Source organism: Aspergillus affinis, assembly GCF_023601865.1.
Source record: "Aspergillus affinis strain CMG 70 chromosome Unknown NODE_120_length_108624_cov_86_247165, whole genome shotgun sequence".
In the NCBI taxonomy this organism is placed as follows: domain Eukaryota; kingdom Fungi; phylum Ascomycota; class Eurotiomycetes; order Eurotiales; family Aspergillaceae; genus Aspergillus; species Aspergillus affinis.
In genome coordinates this window covers 77,058-95,660 of record NW_026515901.1, presented here as the reverse complement: position 1 = coordinate 95,660, position 18,603 = coordinate 77,058, and the positions used below count along the sequence as shown (strand labels likewise).

The 18,603-nt window shown below is 52.6% G+C and overlaps 7 protein-coding genes across 7 annotated transcripts; 4 read left to right on the top strand and 3 right to left on the bottom strand.

The window, feature by feature from the left end:
• Nucleotides 1–515: 515 nt before the first annotated feature.
• On the top strand, nucleotides 516–2,677 carry KD926_001110 (protein kinase IKS1; the record flags this gene model as incomplete). Its single annotated transcript, XM_053104787.1, has 2 exons — nucleotides 516–574; nucleotides 649–2,677. The coding sequence occupies 2 exons, from the start codon at nucleotides 516–518 to the stop codon at nucleotides 2,675–2,677; spliced, it is 2,088 nt and encodes a 695-aa protein (XP_052951993.1).
• A 320-nt stretch (nucleotides 2,678–2,997) lies between these two features.
• On the bottom strand, nucleotides 2,998–4,444 carry KD926_001109 (uncharacterized protein; the record flags this gene model as incomplete). Its single annotated transcript, XM_053104785.1, has 4 exons — nucleotides 2,998–3,184; nucleotides 3,247–3,815; nucleotides 3,883–4,002; nucleotides 4,058–4,444. 4 exons carry the CDS (start codon nucleotides 4,442–4,444, stop codon nucleotides 2,998–3,000), a joined length of 1,263 nt encoding a protein of 420 aa, XP_052951992.1.
• Nucleotides 4,445–5,559: 1,115 nt separating this feature from the next.
• KD926_001108 (uncharacterized protein) lies at nucleotides 5,560–6,688 on the top strand (the record flags this gene model as incomplete). The annotated part of the gene is made up of 4 exons (XM_053104784.1): nucleotides 5,560–5,769; nucleotides 5,818–6,002; nucleotides 6,059–6,288; nucleotides 6,348–6,688. The coding sequence occupies 4 exons, from the start codon at nucleotides 5,560–5,562 to the stop codon at nucleotides 6,686–6,688; spliced, it is 966 nt and encodes a 321-aa protein (XP_052951991.1).
• A 1,182-nt stretch (nucleotides 6,689–7,870) lies between these two features.
• On the bottom strand, nucleotides 7,871–8,541 carry KD926_001107 (mitochondrial 54S ribosomal protein mL59; the record flags this gene model as incomplete). Its single annotated transcript, XM_053104783.1, has 2 exons — nucleotides 7,871–7,912; nucleotides 7,975–8,541. The coding sequence occupies 2 exons, from the start codon at nucleotides 8,539–8,541 to the stop codon at nucleotides 7,871–7,873; spliced, it is 609 nt and encodes a 202-aa protein (XP_052951990.1).
• Nucleotides 8,542–8,894: 353 nt separating this feature from the next.
• KD926_001106 (putative mRNA splicing protein (Prp39)) lies at nucleotides 8,895–11,312 on the top strand (the record flags this gene model as incomplete). The annotated part of the gene is made up of 4 exons (XM_053104782.1): nucleotides 8,895–8,963; nucleotides 9,041–9,256; nucleotides 9,319–9,422; nucleotides 9,929–11,312. The coding sequence occupies 4 exons, from the start codon at nucleotides 8,895–8,897 to the stop codon at nucleotides 11,310–11,312; spliced, it is 1,773 nt and encodes a 590-aa protein (XP_052951989.1).
• A 911-nt stretch (nucleotides 11,313–12,223) lies between these two features.
• prp28 (mRNA splicing protein PRP28) lies at nucleotides 12,224–14,824 on the top strand (the record flags this gene model as incomplete). The annotated part of the gene is made up of 3 exons (XM_053104781.1): nucleotides 12,224–12,523; nucleotides 12,619–14,558; nucleotides 14,665–14,824. 3 exons carry the CDS (start codon nucleotides 12,224–12,226, stop codon nucleotides 14,822–14,824), a joined length of 2,400 nt encoding a protein of 799 aa, XP_052951988.1.
• A 396-nt stretch (nucleotides 14,825–15,220) lies between these two features.
• KD926_001104 (M1 family metallopeptidase) lies at nucleotides 15,221–18,015 on the bottom strand (the record flags this gene model as incomplete). The annotated part of the gene is made up of 3 exons (XM_053104780.1): nucleotides 15,221–15,331; nucleotides 15,417–17,790; nucleotides 17,861–18,015. 3 exons carry the CDS (start codon nucleotides 18,013–18,015, stop codon nucleotides 15,221–15,223), a joined length of 2,640 nt encoding a protein of 879 aa, XP_052951987.1.
• Between the last annotated feature and the right edge of the window lie 588 nt (nucleotides 18,016–18,603).

Here is an 18,603-nt window from a genome sequence, read left to right as displayed (position 1 = left end):
CATTGTTCTCCCTGACATGGACCGGTCTCATCGCGTGGTGTTAATCCATGCTCAGGTTCCAGACTCAAGTCCCCTGAAAGCCAAAGGTCGAGAACACCAGGCAAACAAAGCGTCGATCCAGTCGTGGTTTTCCACGACATCGGTTGGGCATGCCAACTTGACCGCAGTCTGACTATGCGTACAGTGGCTCCAGCCCCGGAGGTGGACTGCTCCATTGTAGAGTTGTCCACTCGTACCCTTCATATTAGATACCCACCTACTTTTAGTATTTTTTTACAAGAATCTATTGTGATACAACTGTCAATTTCCATTTTTTTTTTCACTTCCAAGCGAACTGCCAGTCAGCGGTGGCTCTCGCTCACCGCCGTAGCTCACGTGGGGCCGACCAGCCTCACTTTCATCATTCCTCGTTGGTCGCACCTCCAACTCGCCGATCTCCTTAGTAGTCTCCTCTATAAAACCAATGCCTGGCAGGCCTCCATGTCTCCAAGAAATGTGCGGTACCTGCTTTGAGAATGGCGGACGACCGAATGTCCATGATTCCCTATGGATCGTCCAACCTTGACGTCGTACTGTAAGACCTTATCCATCAACCTTACTGCCCCTCCAAGTCAATTCAGCTCTAATTTGGCGATTCTAATCCGGTAGACGCCACAATGATTCCGTTGTGGTCTTCGATCGAGACTCTCGACAACTAGCCCTCAGGAATGCCGCCGACAGCGATGGCGGCCTTGAGTTCACCGATTGTCCATATTGTCATCGGCCACTGCGGGAGGACGGCGCGGGACAAGAGAGCCCTCATGCCAGCCCGAATGGCGCCCCTGAGTTCGTCAATCCGGAGTACTTTCGCATGCTTCATAATAGTCTACCTAGCTCTGCGAGTTCTTCACACCCACCCTCCCCACGTCGTCGTCTCGCTCAGCCCGCTCTTCCCGGCGGCCCAACTAGCGATCCGGGTACCACGCGCGGTGCGCCTTCTAAAGAAGGGATATCGTCCGCGGCATTTACACCGGATTATTTCAAGAAATTCTTCGTCGAAGAAACTGTCCTGGGCAAGGGCGGGAAGGGTGTGGTATTGCTGGTGAAACACGTATTAGACGGGGTCTCGCTTGGTTATTATGCTTGCAAGCGGGTGCCCGTGGGAGATGATCATGGGTGGCTTGAGAAGGTGCTGGGCGAAGTGCAACTGTTGCAGCATCTATCACAGCAGAATCTTGTTTCCTACCGTCACGTCTGGCTTGAGGATGCGAAGATCAGCACATTCGGACCCAGCGTTCCATGTGCGTTCATCCTCCAACAGTATTGTAATGCTGGAGATCTGCACAACTACATTTGTGGCTCGGTTCAAACTTCTACAACGGCGCAGCAGTTGAAGGAACGTCTCAGGAGGAAATCCAAAGGGGAGCCCCTGCCTCAATCCGAGCTGGCAGAGCCTCGTAAACTACACTTTGACGAAATCTATTCATTTTTCAAAGACATAACGTCGGGGCTTCGGTACCTTCATGCCAATGGCTACATCCATCGGGATCTCAAGCCCAACAACTGTCTACTTCATCAAACCAGCGATGGGATCCGTGTGCTGGTTAGTGATTTCGGGGAGGTTCAATCTCAAGATTCGATGCGTGGGTCGACCGGGGCTACTGGCACTGTATCGTATTGCGCCCCCGAAGTTCTACGACGAGAGTACCCGGGAGGTCCGTTTGGCAATTTCACCTTTAAATCCGACATCTTCTCTCTGGGAATGATCCTCTATTTCCTATGCTTCGCCCAGCTACCATATGCCAATGCGGACCTAATCAATGAAGAGAAGGAGGACCTCGACCGCCTGCGAGAAGAAATCAGCCACTGGGGTGGGTTTGATTATGCACGCAGGATGCGACCTGAATTGCCCGAGCAATTGTATACCTTCTTAGAGCGCTTGTTGTCTGTTGATCCTAACAGACGACCATCCGCGGACGAGGTTTTAAGCGGCCTGCAGGTTGGAGCTAACGCCAATGATAATATGAGATCCAGAAGAGGCAGCTCCTCCTCATCGAGTCCTGAGACTCATGCGGGCTCAAGGATTCATCCGATAGATAGTCCGGCCCCTCCTACCTTCCCTCGGCCGTCCGTCACCCCTAAAAAGCCCTTTTCACGGAGTCCGGCAGCTGTGCGCCAAAATCCTCAATACGACGCGAGCACCGATGACCTCTCCGTTAATGTCGAAGATATGGCCCACGAAGTTGATAGGCGATTATCTTTCAGCCCCGAAAGGGACATGATGCTTCGGTCTAGGTATTCGGGGACTTCCTCTCTTTCGCCACCTGGCCAAAACGAACCCCATGAGCAAATCCATCAAACTAATGAGCCTTCTTTACGACCTTTACTACCTCCTCCTCCAAGCAGATTCTCTCTGGTCAGGTTTCTTCCTCCTATGCCAGACGCACTTTTGGATTGGCAGCTGCCGTTTGGGGCAATTCAACTCGGCATATTTCTCGTCGAGGTCGTGTCTGTTTTCCAACCGTGCATTCCACTCGCTGTCAACCCTTGGGTTCTTTATCCTTTACTTTTACTGGCGGCGTTGAATTTGCGGACGCAAAGTTTTATTATGCAGCTGCTTGTCGTTCTATTGCATCTCATTGTGGTCAGCCTTAGCATGCGTTTAGGGAAGTTATGTATTTGGCACTCCCCGAGGTGAGGTAATGGTTGGTTTTATTCTTCTGTATTCATTCAGCGCTGGTGCTAGCGAGCTTATTATGTACCATTTATCTTTTTTTATGCTGGTCAAGAGTGAAATACGAGATGGAATGAATTCTTTTACTTCCTGTTGTTTGACACTAGGCCCGCCCTTAGGTCGATCTGCCATTGCACTCCTATGAACACACAGCATAGGACATCTAAAGCCATGATGTTTTGTTTGAATCAGTGTTCTTTCCCAATACGCATTGCAAAATTCAATAAGATACAGATTATATACAAGCCCGGGGAGTTGCCTCCCCCCCGTCTAATTTACAGACTCTATGGTTCTGGTATAAGATTTCGTATATCATACTCGGCCGCTTTCCCTTCCTTCTCCAGCGCCAGATACCCCGGTGCATATTTCTCGATATCTTCCGCCCACGTCTCCACACCCCCCTCGAAGGAGAGATACTCATTTTCAAACCCGGACTCGAGAATATCAAGGACCGGAAGATCAAAGTCCAAGCTGCCAAATAATTAGCCAAGGTTCGGTCCCATTCCGGCCAAGCAAGTATGAGAATGACTTACGGTCCATTACTTGACTCATTTCCACCGGCCATCTGCTCTTCCAAACGTTCAACTCCCCAGCCCAACCCATTCACATACGACATTGCCTGAAAGATGTTGAACGGAAGCCTCATGGCAGTCTTGTCCACCATGCCATTGGTCTTGAATTCCACCATCGATATGCGCCCCGTGTCGATGGTGTTCTGGTCGATGAATTTGTGCCCCATCATGCCGTATCTAAAGAGAACGTGTCCGCTCCGAGACATCGTCATGCTCGTGAAGTCGGCGTTTTCGACAAACGCCCACATCATGAAGTCGTCTATCGAGAACGTTTTTGGGTCCGGAAAGCTGGCTGGGTTGGGCTGCACCATCGTTGGAATGACCTCGTCACCAAAGGGATGCATGGTCTCGCCGTCTAGCTGGTAGGTGAGAATAAGAATCTTGACGAATCTGGCCCGTTTCTCGGGCGTGTCTATATCTGCGAGACAGATGAATTCGCCGAATTGGTGGCGTCGGGTTTCAATCCGATGTAGACATGCCTCGGGATAATCTATGGCTGATTTCCGGGGCGCTGCCCGATAATGGAAGAACTGTGATAGTCTGTTAGTTATCTGCGCGTATAATTTGAGATGAAGCTCTCCAGGATGTAGCACTCACGTCGCGAAAAGACTGCTCCGCCAAAGCCCATCGCTCGACGAGATCTCGCCGTTGTCGCAACTCATAGTCCTCATCTTCATCTTCCGTGATGCCAGCCTTTTCGCGTGGAATCCAATTTTCCTAGATTTTCATCAGTGAGTCATCAATCCTGAAAGATGGGTTACAAAACACATACCCTCACGAACAACAACCACCCCCTCGCCTCCTCCACTAGCGTATGGCCCTCGAGGAAATCATCCTCCCCTTCGTCTCTCTGCTCCTCCGTCAACCCCAGCAACGGAAACTTTTGCACACAGCTTGGAATCCCCCCCGGCCAATGATACGTCGGATACCTCTTTTCCTGGCCCGGCAAGGGATCCACCTGTTTGAACCTCATCACCGGCTTCTCCTCCTCGGGAGCCTCATACCTCTCCGTCCCCGGGAACAGAGCACCAGGGTATTCATGTTCTGGCACACGCACAGGGTTCAGCAGGGCCCGAACATCCGTGACCGGCACGCTTATTCTACTCGTGATCCAGTGCACGCGAACCCCTTGGACGTGGCTAATTTCAACAGTCACCATGGCTGAGCGGATGGGTAGATGGTTCCCCGGGGATTTGGGGGTTCCGGGCTGCTTAAAGGGCCTGCGGAAATCTGCATTGGGGCCGGAAATTCAGGCATAATCGAGCAGATGAACCTGGGTTGCTGGCTGAGATTTGCTCCACTCGTGCTGACTTGCTGCGTGGTAGCGGGCCGGCTAAGGGGTTAGCTTGAAGCTTAGCCTGACTTAGGGGCGGTGCTTTGGTTCCGGTATGTTGGGGTTGAGGGCTTTTGTACCTGGTGGCTTTATTGTAGGGGAGAGGTGAGGATTTATTCTCGGGGTTGGTGATGGAATAAGAGGGCCTTCATGTTGTTGCCATATTTGGTTGTCTGAAGGGGTGCACTAAAGGTTTCGCTAACATCGGGAATATACACCTAGGTAGAATACTTATCCGGTTCTAGGTAATAATTCCTACCGCACTCCTCTCTTTGAATACTATCCATACTTCTTTCTTTTCAAAGTCGTGCCTTTTCAGTATATCCTAGAGAGCCTTTACCTTGGGAATGCTTACTCTACCCGGGTCCTTGTTCTACTACTCATCATCATCATCATCATCATCATCAACTCTATATCAACTCTAACCACAACACTTCCTAACCTCAACTTTAATGAACTAGATCCAATTTAAGGATGATCTATTTGATCGAGGCTGAGCAAACAAGAAAAATTCAACTCATTTTGATCTTACTTTGATCAACCCCCTCTCATCACATCTTCTCGTTCATCTCAGTCCAAACTACTACCCTCCCTACCATCACTTTTTCTTTCAGATCATGTCCAACTCAACTTCATCCTCCCGACCTACTTTTCACTTTTCCCTTCATTTGGAGTTCACCAATTAAATAGCAATCAGCAGAAATTCCATACAGTGCAAGATCACTACCATCATCTACACCCTCTCATCATTTCCTCTGTAAATGACATATCCTCCCCATCTACATCCTCTTCACCAGAAGCTTCATGGTGTGATATTCTATCTCACTTACATTTAGATCTCTACCGAACTTGCTCATATCGCAAAACGAGGAGCCTCAAAAGAGCTCAATATCCTTTCACTATCACCCATACATCCCAACTTTCGGACCTGCACAGAAAAAATGGACAGATATTCAGCCGCTGTCGTCCGTAGTCCAAACGACAAGACCTGCCACTTTTTCTTTTTTGTCGACCCTACCACAAAAAGACTTGTGTTCGAAAGGCGTTCTATCTATACTTTCAAAGGGTACTCCTCTTTTGGGAATGATGAGCTTTTCAAAGGCATCATCCGGCCTGACGCATCGATTGCTGCAGTGCTACAAGGTGACATGGTAGGATCTTGATACTATCAATTATTCCTCGCTAACAAGGATATGAAGGTTTCTGTTTACGGCATAACCGAGCCAGAGGAAGAGGGCATTATGTACCTCTCAAAGCTGAGCCCAACCCTCGATGTACTTCATGACATTGACATAGACGGCCCAATTGCGCACATTGAAGACCCCGTGGCTTCATGCTCCGCCGGACGATATTTAACATTTGTCAACTACTTTACTTACGATTTGTATGTAGTCTCAAATCCTATAATACATTCGAGGTGATGTCCTAATATGACCTCAGTGACCACGCCAGTGGCAATGACAGTTTTCAGTTGAATGAGCTGGAATTATGGGGCGAAAGCAACGATAGGTTCTCTATGCGAATGAGCATAGATTCCCCTCGAGAGGTCTACGGACTCTGTGCCGTGATTCATCGGGAAACGTTGGTACGGTATATCTTTTTCCTGTACCAAGAGCAAACTGGCAAGCCAAGCGTTCGCTGTAGCTGGGTTTGTTCCGGGGATCAAGGAAGTAAGCATTCTGAGTCCTATTGACTAGGCTTATTATTGAACAGGACTGACATAATTCAGGGAATCATTTCATCGATCATGACTTCAAAAGCTCTGATATCTTGGCAGTAGCCTCTCGGGAAGGAATTAACCGCTACGGGCCTTACCTCGATATATTCCTGTACTGTTTAAACCCAGGCAATGATCGTATTTTTAGGGCTGTGGGAAAAGCACGAGGTCACAGCATTAAGTGGACTGCTCCTTCGAACACGTTTCATCTAAAGTCAGATGAGAAATCTTCTCTGGCCGTCATAAATGAAAACAAACGGAACTATGTGTATTACATCCCACGAGGAAAGGATAAGTACGAAGCATATATTGATGTGATCCAGGATGACTGGTTCGAGCCCCAAGGAAAATGAGGGAAAATTCATACATTTCCTCTATGGACAGATAGAGACCGTTGTTTCAAACGGTAGCTTCTACGATTGGCTCCCTATCATCACTTGTTCTGAAGAGCGGAGCTTTTCCTTTGTTTTGCTCTTCTCTTTTTGCTTTTATTTTGGACTTTCTTTTTGCCAAACCGGGGTTTTTTTTTTTTTTTTTTTTTTTTTTTTTTTTGCTTTCTGATCAGTTATGTTATTCTGTATCGTCAGATGCTAGGGTAGATGCTCATAAGGTTGCCGGTGCTATAGATCATCATGGTTGTAGGAAGTAGCAGTAATAACTTCTTCGCATCATCATAGCTGGTTCATGAGATCCCCCTGGGTCTGGTTTTTCGATTATATTGCTTCATATTCTAGTAACGAAAGAACATCAATCTTGGCTCTACACAAACGCCAGACGTCTCGACTTGTACAAGTTCCTCAAGGCATAAGCTGAACACTGGCAAGCAAACAAATAAGAAACAAAACATCCGGACAATGGCAGCATTGCACGCCACCGATTTCATCTTCGAATGTTACATCCCGTAGACCATAGATTGTAATTGGTATAGTATACTGCAGGTTGCAGCAGGATAAGAGGTGCTCTCGCCAGGAAATTGTGAGATTAAAATAACCTTTCTATGTCCCCAGGACATGGTTGGGGCATCCAAATTAATCTTGGCTCAACGGACCGGAACCAAAGCCTGTGTTAGAACTTGTAGTCACTCTGTTGTAGTATATAGACGTAATCCACCCCTCGTGACACAGGATTATAGGTGATCATTTGTCTGTAAGGTGGCAATTAGTCTTATCAAAGCGTCCATTAGATAATGCTGGTTCTCACAAACCGTAAGCCTTTAGCATAGAGGGCATCTGGGTTGAACCATTGATTGTGCCGAAGATGTGAACTACTCACGCGTGGTTATTTCCGAGGAATTGTTCGATCCAGACCTTCCCAATTACGAAAACACGAGTCTACATCCAGCCGGTGAATCTATACGACCGGCCGAGCAATGATGTACATGAGACAAATGGTGCCATTTCAAAAAATATCTATTGATACATACACATATGAGGACAAGAACTCCGATTCCGAATCGACCTATACGAGTTGAGGTCCGGCAAAAATGATACAACGTAAGACAAATCCCATTAAAGGATGGGTATTCAACGACCCATTTACCGCTTGGGCCACTTCTTCCAGCCACGACCGTGACCTCTCTGTAAAAAGAACTCGAGTCAGAATCAATCCTTCTCAAACGCCGCCGGTAGAGTGTGCTTACCTGCTTCCACAACCGGATCATCTCCGGCATTTCCAGCATAGCCTTGCGACGGTCCTCCAGACGCGCCTCCATCGTACGTTCCCACTTGTGACCCTTGACCTTCTGTCCGATACCAGTACCCTTGATTTGCAATCCCCGCTCCGCGCGCCGGGTCTCCTTGAATTCCGTCGACTTGCGGCCCGGCGGCAGCAGCGCCTCCACGTTGTATTTGACGGCCAATTTCACCAGGTCGGCCTGCGTGCGCAGCCCGTAGCGCGGGCTAATCCATTTGCCCGTGCGGAAGTTCTTGTGAGGCAGGAAAGGGTTGGGGTGTTCGGGGTCGGTGTGGAGGAGGGCTTTCGAGGGCGAGAATTCCTTGGGATCGGGGTGCTTGTAGCCCTTGGCGTCTCTGTTTGGGGTGTATGGCGAGGGCAGCGACTCTTCGCTGACAGCTTGTGTCGTCTCCTCCGGGGAAGCACGGGGTGCCACGGCGGCGGAATAGATTTGCGGAGGATAACGGGCGAAGAAGTTTTGGAGTCGGGAAGGCAGCTTGCTCACCAAGCCGGTGGTCGCCTGAGTGGATGCCATGGTGGAGTGAGGCGAAGATCGTCACCAGGCGGAGAAAGGAGAGGGAATTGGGGAAATGGAAAAAGGAAGCTGGATGGAGACGAGATGGCAGAGATGAAGCGTGAATACCTTGGGTGGTCGAGAAATTGTAGGGCGCTAAGCCACATTCGGGGTGAGGCTCGGCAAGAAGAAAAAAGGGCGCGCGGTGTGGCTGTTCCGCTGTCTCTCAAGTCTTCTCCGTCTATCTACTCTACCACCCTCTCCCTCTCCCTCTTTCTCCCTTCCCTTCTCCCTGCAGTTCCATTCCCACCGTCGGTCGCCGTTCGGTGCGCTCTTATCGCTTTGCATTGCAGACTACGTTCCCGCTTGTCATCATGGCAGATTACAATTACGGAGGCTCCGAAGAGGAGAATGCGGAGTTGAGAAAGTTGGAGGCTGAATTGGTATGATCTATCTTATCCTTGCTTCGGCCCAATGGTATTGTACATCTGGACTGACTGGTCTTACTATGGCAATATAGATCGATGATCCCGATAACTTCGAGACCTGGGAACGACTGGTTCGCGGCGCAGAGGCCCTCGAGGGAGGAATCAATCGCAACTCCAGCCCTCAGGCTATCACCACCGTACGAAATGTTTACGACCGGTTCCTGGCCAAGTTCCCCTTGCTGTTTGGATACTGGAAGAAGTATGCCGACTTGGAGTTTTCCATCACCGGCACGGAAGCAGCAGATATGGTATGGAATACCCTCTCGCTCCCTTCCGACTGTCCCCTCGTGACTAACACCTCGCTCGGTAGGTCTATGAACGCGGTGTCGCTAGCATTTCGCCTTCGGTCGACCTCTGGACCAACTACTGCTCTTTCAAGGCAGAGACTTCCCATGATGCTGACATCATTCGAGAGTAAGTGGATATAACAAAACGCTGGTTTTTCCTTTCCTTCCCCTCCTGTAACCACCAACGCAGCACGGCACATTATCGTGGTATCGCATCCGCGTAAATGCAACAGGTCGTTGATAAAGCTTCCCTCGATGACGGGTGAGATGCCGCCTTACCCGGACTCAAATGGAGTTTACTTCTCACCCTTTGGCTTCCTCAGGCTGTTTACTTTCCCTTGATACTACACAAAGAAAAAAGAAAAAGAAAAATTGATTTCACATCAAACTTCATTCCTTGGACACCACAGATCAGTACCTCTGTTCGATGGATCCTACTCTGCGAACGATGCAGAGAAGGGGGAACGTCTTTGACCATTTGATCACCCGAGTCGTTGAATTGTTTGGGTTCGCATGCACTGAAGATTGAATGCTTACGTTTGCCATCCTTGTTATTTCCCCTTCACTGCCCTCCTCTCGCCCTTCACCCTGCTCTGGTTGACGTTATTGGAAATACTAACACGCCTGGCACAGACTATTCGAACGAGGTGCGACCAGCGTTGGGCTGGATTTTCTGGCCCATCCGTTCTGGGACAAGTACATTGAGTTTGAGGAGCGAGTCGAATCTCCCGAAAAGATCTTTGGCATTCTTGGCCGAGTGATCCATGTCCCCATGCATCAGTATGCCCGATACTTTGAGAGATTCAGGCAGCTTGCGCAGACTCGTCCCTTGGTGGAACTTGCTCCTCCGGAGACCCTGTCCCAATTCCGGGCCGAATTAGACGCTGCTGCCGGAAATGTGGCCCCAGGCGCAAAGGCCGATGCGGAAGTCGAACGGGACCTCCGACTGCGTGTCGACGCGTACCACCTTGAAATATTCCACAAGACGCAGACCGAAACCACTAAACGGTGGACATACGAGTCGGAGATCAAGCGCCCGTACTTCCATGTCACTGAGCTGGATGAAGGTCAGCTGGTCAACTGGAGAAAATACCTCGACTTTGAGGAGTCCGAGGCCTCTTACTCGCGAACGCAGTTCCTGTACGAGAGGTGCCTCGTGACCTGCGCGCACTACGATGAGTTCTGGCAACGTTATGCTCGCTGGATGGCCGCTCAACCGGGCAAGGAAGAAGAAGTGCGCACCATCTACCAACGTGCATGCTGCCTCTACGTGCCCATCGCAAACCCGGCGACTCGCCTGCAATATGCTTACTTCGAAGAAATGTCGGGACGAGTGGATGTGGCCAAGGACATCCATGAAGCAATTCTGTTTAACATTCCCAACCACGTGGAGACGATTGTTTCCTTGGCCAACATGTCTCGCCGTCACGGTGGGCTGGAAGCTGCCATCGAGGTGTACAAGACCCAGCTGGATTCGCCGCAGAGCGACCTGGCTACGAAAGCGGCTCTCGTCGCCGAATGGGCTCGCCTGTTGTGGAAGATCAAGGGATCCGCCGAAGATGCCCGGCAAGTGTACCAGACCAACCAGCAGTACTACCTGGACAGCGGAGCTTTCTGGACGAGCTACCTCGTGTTCGAGCTGGAGCAGCCCACAAGCTCTGCTACGGAAACCGTCCAGTATGAGCGCATCAAGCAGGTGGTCGATGACGTCCGTTCCAAGAGCGGTCTGTCTGCCGACGTGGTGAAGGAGCTTGTCCAAACCTACATGGTCTATCTGCTTGAACGAGGCACCAAGGACGCGGCCAAGGAGTACATGACTCTGGATCGTGAGGTCCATGGCCCTGCCTCTGTAGCTCAGACCAAGACCGGCGCCGCGGCCGAGGCTGCCAAGCAGCAGTCCGACGCCGCCGTGGCTGCGGCAACGCCTCTGGTTGTCCCCACGACCGCCGCGACCCCCCAACCCAACCCGTATGCTTACTATCAGGAGGCTCCCGTTAACGGCAGCGTGGGTGCCTAAACTCCTATGCTTGTGAGTTTCGCCTCCAGCCGATCTGATCTGATCTTGTCTATGACCGATGGGGCATGCGGACTTTCTATCCCCTTCCGTTGACCGCTCGAATCGGCCACTATTCTCCGTGTAGAACAATGTTTCTTTCTTTCTTTCTTTCTTTTTCTGATTTGCTTAGCGACTCTGCAATGTCTGGAAGGGAGGGTGCTCGCTACCATGCTAGTTTGCCTGATTCTTCGTGACAGCTCTTCTTAAATGATATCATGCGAATGTTTGGTTGGGTGGACTTTTTATGAGTTTGGACACCGTTTCTCTTGTGTTCTAATGCCTAGGTAGTGCGAGATAAATTATAATCTGCTTGTGGCCTGTATTCATTGTCCTTTAGTAACTACATGATAGCTCTCTGTACTTGGTCTCTCTATCGAGTGTTGATCCAGGCAAGGCCTACCTTCACCCCCTGGAGTACGGCGGGCAACAACTACTACTACCGCAACCACGCCGTTGTCTGGTACAGACCACGGGACTCAAACTCTAAAAAAACCACAGATTCAAACTGAACATTTGGGTCTGGTCGGATGGTCAATTAACAGAATTTCTATGGGTGAAAACACTTGCCAGCTTCCTACCACCTCAGTTTATGCGTAAACACTACCGAACTGACACACCCATGACACAAAGCTACCAAGTACATGATCCCGCTTTCAAAATTGATTTTCCGTACTTTGGGCGCAAGTAAGAGGTGAAAACACACCGGGGGTAAGTGGCTGCTATGATTCTACAAGATCGAGATTATGTCCACGTGACTGCGCATCGTGCCGAGTCGCCCGCCGTAGAAATTCTAGATTCCGCGGCGACTCTCCATTGTCGACCGTTTCTTTCACCTCCAATTTCTTTGCGCCCAACCCCCTCACATCGCCATCATGGATGGTATCGTAACGAACGGATCGACGGAGGATCCCTCCAGACCCCCTCCCCCCGAACTCTCAGAACGCCCTCCCACTCCCCCTCCGCCTCCCCCAGAAGAGTCCGCCGCCCCTCCTCCGCCCCCGGACGTGTCCGCGCCTCCACCACCACCCGAAGACCTCCCTCCTGCGCCGCCGCCAGAGCTTCCCAAGAAGAAGAAGAAGGTCGGATGGGGTACGAAGCATCCGGCATCTACGCCGCTGAGTGTGGAGGAGCTGGTCCGGAAGAAGCGAGAGGCAGATGCTGCTGCCGCAAAGGTATGTCATAGCAGTGAAGCTTCCCTTGACAGCTTATCCAGCTTGACAAACATACTGAATACTTTACTAACCTTTGAATGTTTCTTACCTTACAGCCTAAATTCCTCTCCAGAGCCGAACGCGAACGCCTCGCACTCGAAAAACGCACCAAGGAAGTCGAAGCTACTCGAAAACAGGCCGAACGGGCACCCAACGGGACAGACCACAGCGGCACGCAATCTCCCTCCATAGCCTCCGACGACCCGCGCGGTGACTCGAGATCCATTCCCACCGGGCCCCGGGCCATGCGCAACGCGAATGTACCGACCGCGCCGGCTGCCATGCGGGGCTCCTCGCAGCATGCACAGAGCAAGAACAACGACATGCCGCCGCCGAAGAAGGGCTCGTCTCGGCCCGTGGAAGAGGACGAGGCCGCTGCGCAGGCGGCTCTGGTGAAGCACAGATATATGGGAGCGGACCAGGCGTCCACATTCTCGGCGAAGAAGAAGCGCAAGAGGACGACGGATCGGAAGTTCAACTTCGAGTGGAACGCGGAAGAGGATACCAGTGGCGACTACAACCCGTTGTACCAGCATCGGCATGAGGCGAAGTTCTTCGGTCGTGGACGTCTGGCGGGCTTCGGCGATGATGTTGCGGAGCAGATGGCGAAGAAGTATGCGCGAGCCCTGGAGGACCAGGATCGCGAGGCTGGTGGGATGCGTGCGCGCGAAATGATGGAGATGGAGCGACGGCGGAGAGAGGAGGGTGTGCGGAACCAGATCGACAAGCACTGGAGCGAGAAGAAGCTGGAACACATGCGCGAGCGAGACTGGCGTATCTTCAAGGAGGACTTCAACATTGCCACCAAGGGTGGCAGTGTACCCAACCCCATGCGGTCATGGGATGAATCGCATCTGCCGAGTCGCTTGATGGAACTGGTCAACCGGGTCGGCTACAAGGAGCCCACGCCCATCCAGCGTGCCGCCATCCCGATTGCCATGCAGTCTCGCGACCTCATCGGTGTGGCCGTCACCGGTTCCGGTAAGACGGCCTCCTTCCTCCTCCCTCTCCTGGTGTACATCTCCGAACTGCCTCGCATCGACGAATTTGAATGGCGTAAAAACGACGGCCCCTACGCCATTGTGTTAGCGCCCACCCGTGAACTAGCGCAGCAGATCGAGATCGAGGCCAAGAAGTTCACGCAACCGCTCGGCTTCAACGTGGTCAGTATCGTCGGAGGTCACTCCTTCGAAGAGCAAGCGTACAGCATGCGGGACGGTGCGGAGATCATCATCGCCACGCCCGGTCGTCTCGTCGACTGCATCGAACGTCGCCTCCTCGTCCTCAGCCAATGTTGCTACGTCATCATGGATGAAGCCGACCGCATGATCGATCTCGGTTTCGAAGAGCCCGTCAACAAGATCCTCGACGCCCTCCCCGTCTCCAACGAAAAGCCCGACAGCGAAGAGGCCGAGAACGCACTCGCCATGAGCCAGCGCCTCAGCGCCAAGGACCGCTACCGCCAAACGATGATGTACACGGCCACCATGCCGACGGCCGTCGAGCGCATCGCGCGCAAATACCTCCGCCGCCCCGCCATCGTCACCATCGGTAGCGCCGGCGAGGCCGTCGACACAGTCGAGCAGCGCGTCGAGATGGTCGCCGGCGAAGACAAGCGCAAGAAGCGCCTCGCGGACATCCTCTCGTCCGGCGAGTTCCGCGCCCCGATCATCGTCTTCGTCAACATCAAGCGCAACTGTGATGCCATCGCGCGGGAAATCAAACAGATGGGCTTCTCCTCTGTCACTCTGCACGGTAGCAAGACGCAGGAGCAGCGTGAAGCCGCCCTGGCTTCCGTGCGCAGCGGCGCCACCGACGTCCTCGTCGCCACTGACCTGGCGGGTCGTGGTATCGATGTCCCTGACGTGTCGCTGGTTCTGAACTTCAACATGGCCAACTCCATCGAAAGTTATACCCATCGTATCGGTCGTACCGGTCGTGCCGGCAAGAGTGGTGTGGCTATCACTTTCTTGGGTAATGAAGATGCGGATGTCATGTACGTTTCTAACCCTAATCCCTTTCCCATTCCTATCATTATCTATACCCCTTCCCCCTTTCCACCCACAAACCAAAGACCTCCCTCACTAACAACTAAAACACAGGTACGACCTCAAACAAATGCTCATCAAATCACCAATCTCGCGCGTCCCTGAAGAACTCCGAAAACACGAAGCCGCGCAATCCAAACCCACCCGCGGTATGGGGGCCCGCAAAGGAGGCGGGGACGAGAACTCTGGATTTGGTGGAAAGGGTGGATGGTAGAGGATATTCACGTTCAGTTTAAGTCAAGATGAGGAAGTTCTATTCTTGGCTGAGAGCTTTCCTGGCTGGCAGATAACTATAGTTACAGATACAGACAAACACATAACTACTTCTATGCTCCAACCTTACCAAGTCTAGTAATTTTTAATTCGTTATTTGAGTTGAGATTCCTTTTTTCATGTGAAACTAGTATACAAAACCCCATATATTCCCCAATAGATCAATTCATCCAAGACATAAACCATTGACATAAAAAATGGATATAGATCGATATATATTGATTAAATAAGAATTATACAACCCCACTCATCCTTCCAACTTTTTGTATATACCAAAAAGAATAAAAAGAACCGACTAGCCATTCCAAAAAGCCAGAAGAAACCAAAAAGCTACGGCTTACAGCTTACTCTCCTTCAACCAAGCCGCGACGTCAGCGCGATCACGGTTGACCCAGTTGATCTTAGCGCGGATAGCGTCGAGACTCTGTTCGATGGAGCGGTCGAAGCCCTAGAAAGAAGACAGGGGTTTAGTGATCATATACTCAAGGATAATTATGTCCTTGATACAAGGGAGTCCAGGGAGTCAAGCTTACCTTCGTGTCCTTGCTCTCGAAGAAAGTCTGCACATCCTTCAGCTGCGCCTCGGTACAGAAGCTGGCAGTGCTGAGCTGCACAACGGTTCCGAGCATGCCCAGACCAGGGGGCAGACGCTTGTACAGGGCGTCCCAGTTGTTCTTCATCCAGGACCAGCGGGCCTCGATACCCGTGGTGTGGCTGCGCAGACCGCCCAGGGGCATGTAGATGTCCTGGTTCTTGACCTCCTCGCCGTTGGCAAGAGCCAAAGTGCGCTGGATCAGGTCGGGGTGCTCGGAGGCGCCGAGGCAGCGGAGGGCTGTGGTCTTCTCGTCGGAAGTGGGGGCGTGCAGGAAGCGGTCGTACACGACGTTGTATTCCTTCTCGCCGCCGTGCTTCAGGACGATGGAGAAGACGCTGCCGCGGATGTTGGGGTGGATGGCGCTGACGTCGCCGGCGGAGAAGCGGGCGAACATGTCCTGGGCGGCCTTGACGACAATAGGGTCCTCGGCCATACCGGCGCTGCCGAACATGAGGGCCTTGAACTGCTGCAGGATGTGGCCGTCACTCTCGGAGAACTCCCAGCCCAGCTCGTGGGCCTTGTCACCGGTGAGCGAACGCTGGAAGGCCTTAAGGGCGTCCTTGGTCTTCTGGTCCTCGAAGAGCCACGCGGCGCGAAGGGTGCCGATCCGGGTCAGGATCTCGTTCCACACGACGAACTCGGATTCGGTGGAGAAGCCCTTCAGGAGGGAGAGGAGGCCGGAGGTGCTCTGGTAGCCCGACGCCGCCAGAGCGCCAGCATCGGCAATCATACCGGCACGGTCTTCCACGGTCAGAAGACCCTTACCGGCAGCCGCACCAAGCTTGGTGAGACGCTCGGGGGTGTACGAGGTGCGGTAGATGGCGGAGTGATCCGCGTTGAGCTTGTAGAAGTCAAGGTTGGGCACCTTGAACTCCTGCTCGCGCTCTGTAAGCATCGTGTTCTCATCGATGCCCTGCTCAGTGCGCAGGCCGAGCATGACGGGGTAAAGAGTCTTGTCCTCCTCGGGACGCACATCACCGGTGCGTAGGAAGCGGTTCTGCTTCACCTTGATGGACGAGTTGCTCGGGTTCTCCGACACCGTCACCACGGGGAATCCAACGTTCTTGGTCCAGATATCCATGACCTGCTCCACCGGCTTGCCACTGGCATCGGCCAGGGCCGACCACAAGTCACCGGTCTCGGTGTTGCCGTAGGCGTGCTTCTTGATGTAGTTGCGCACACCCTGGAGGAAGATATCCTCACCCAAGTACTTGGAGATCATGCGCAGGACGGAGGAGCCCTTGGAGTAGGAGATAGCGTCGAAGATCTGGTTGATCTCATCGGCCCGCTTGACCGGCACCTCAATGGGGTGGCTGCTCCGCAGCGAGTCGAGAGAGAGGGCGCTCTGCAGGTTATCGATGACGTAAGTCTGCCACACCTTCCACTCGGGGTAGAAGCTGTTGCAGGAGTACCACGACATCCACGTGGCGAAACCCTCGTTGAGCCAGAGGCCGTCCCAGAAGTCCATGGTCACCAGGTTTCCGAACCACTGGTGGGCCAGCTCGTGCTGGACGGTCTCCGCAATGCGCTCCTTGCGCGACGCACCGCTCGTCTTCTCATCCAGCAGCACATCCACAATACGGTAGGTGATCAGACCCCAGTTCTCCATGGCTCCGGCGCTGAAATCGGGCACGGCCACCATGTCCATCTTGGGCAGAGGGAACTCGTTGTCGAACGCCTTCTCATAGAAAGCCAGAGTCCGAGCAGCCAGGTCCAGCGAGAAGCGGCCATGCTCAATATCCTGATCGGGCGTGGCATAGACACGGATGGGAACGCGGAAGTCCTTGGTCTCGATGTAGTTCAGATGACCCACGATGAAAGCCACCAGGTAGGTGGACATCTGCGGGGAGGTGTTGAACTTGACGGCCTTCTTGAGGCCGCCCTTGACGTCGGTCTCCGACTCAACGTCCATGTTACTCAGACAGGTCATGTTCTTGTCGGCGACAAGAGTGATTGTGAACTTGGCCTTGAGGGCCGGCTCGTCGAAGCAGGGGAAGGCCCGGCGAGCGTCGGTGGGCTCCATCTGGGTGGAAGCGAGGTACTTCGTTTGGCCGTCCTTCGACTTGTAGGAGGAGCGGTAGAAACCGGCCATGTTGTCATTGAGGATACCGGTGAAGTCGAGCTTCAGCTGAGCCGAGGAACCGGCGGGGATGGTGTCGGCGAACTTGATGGTGGCCACCTGCTTGTCTTTGTCGGTCGAGATCTCGGGGTTGGAGGAGACGACGGCGCCCTGGGCAGAGACGGTGGCAGCATGGATGTCGATTTCATTGGTATTGAGGGAGACGAAGGTGGTGTCCTCTGCAACCTGAAGACTAGATGGAGACCGTCAGTTTAGATGCCACCCCGGGGTCTTCCACTCCGCAAACAGGGGTATAAACATACTCAATGACGACGGATCCATCATAGGTGAAAGCTTCAAAGTTCGGCTCGAGCGTCAAGTCATAGTGAACAGGCTTGACATTCGTGGGCAGCACCTCACGACCGTGGGTCAGGTTGGTCGAGCCCGAAGGCACCTCGGCACGTCGGGAGCTACACATCCTGCGGTAGGAACAATAACGTTTGGAGATCTGGGAGAGGGGGGAACGGCGAGAGGAAAAGCGATGGAGGGAGGTGGGGGAGGAGGACGAGGAGGAGGAAGAGAGAACCGATGAGGAGCGAGAAGAGGAGTAGAAGAGGGGACTTCTGGAGGGGAGAGAAAGCGGTGGCTTTGCTGAGTTCAAAACCAGCGGTAACCGCGTGGAGGAGGGGAACCGACGCATCAGCCCCACCAGAACAATAAGGAAAGAAAGGGAAAGGAAGGGTACGAGACGAGGAGAAGGGAACGAGTCAGAGGAGAGGAGGCTAATGCGAGGAAAGTATACAGAAGGACGAGACAGCCAAACAGACGCCGCGGACAACAAAGAAGGAAAATCACGGGGGATGTTGGGTCCCAATCAAGAAGGCGGTGGAGGGAAGAGCTGTCGACCCTTACGTAAGACATCATCTGATCCACTCCTCTCAGGCATTCAGGCATCACTCCTGAACCGGCTTAGCCTCGGAAGATCATCCCTCCGGCACCGACTGCCCGCCGCTCTATTTTTTCTCTGCGATTTTCCCTCTCCTTCCGATCTCCATACATACATATA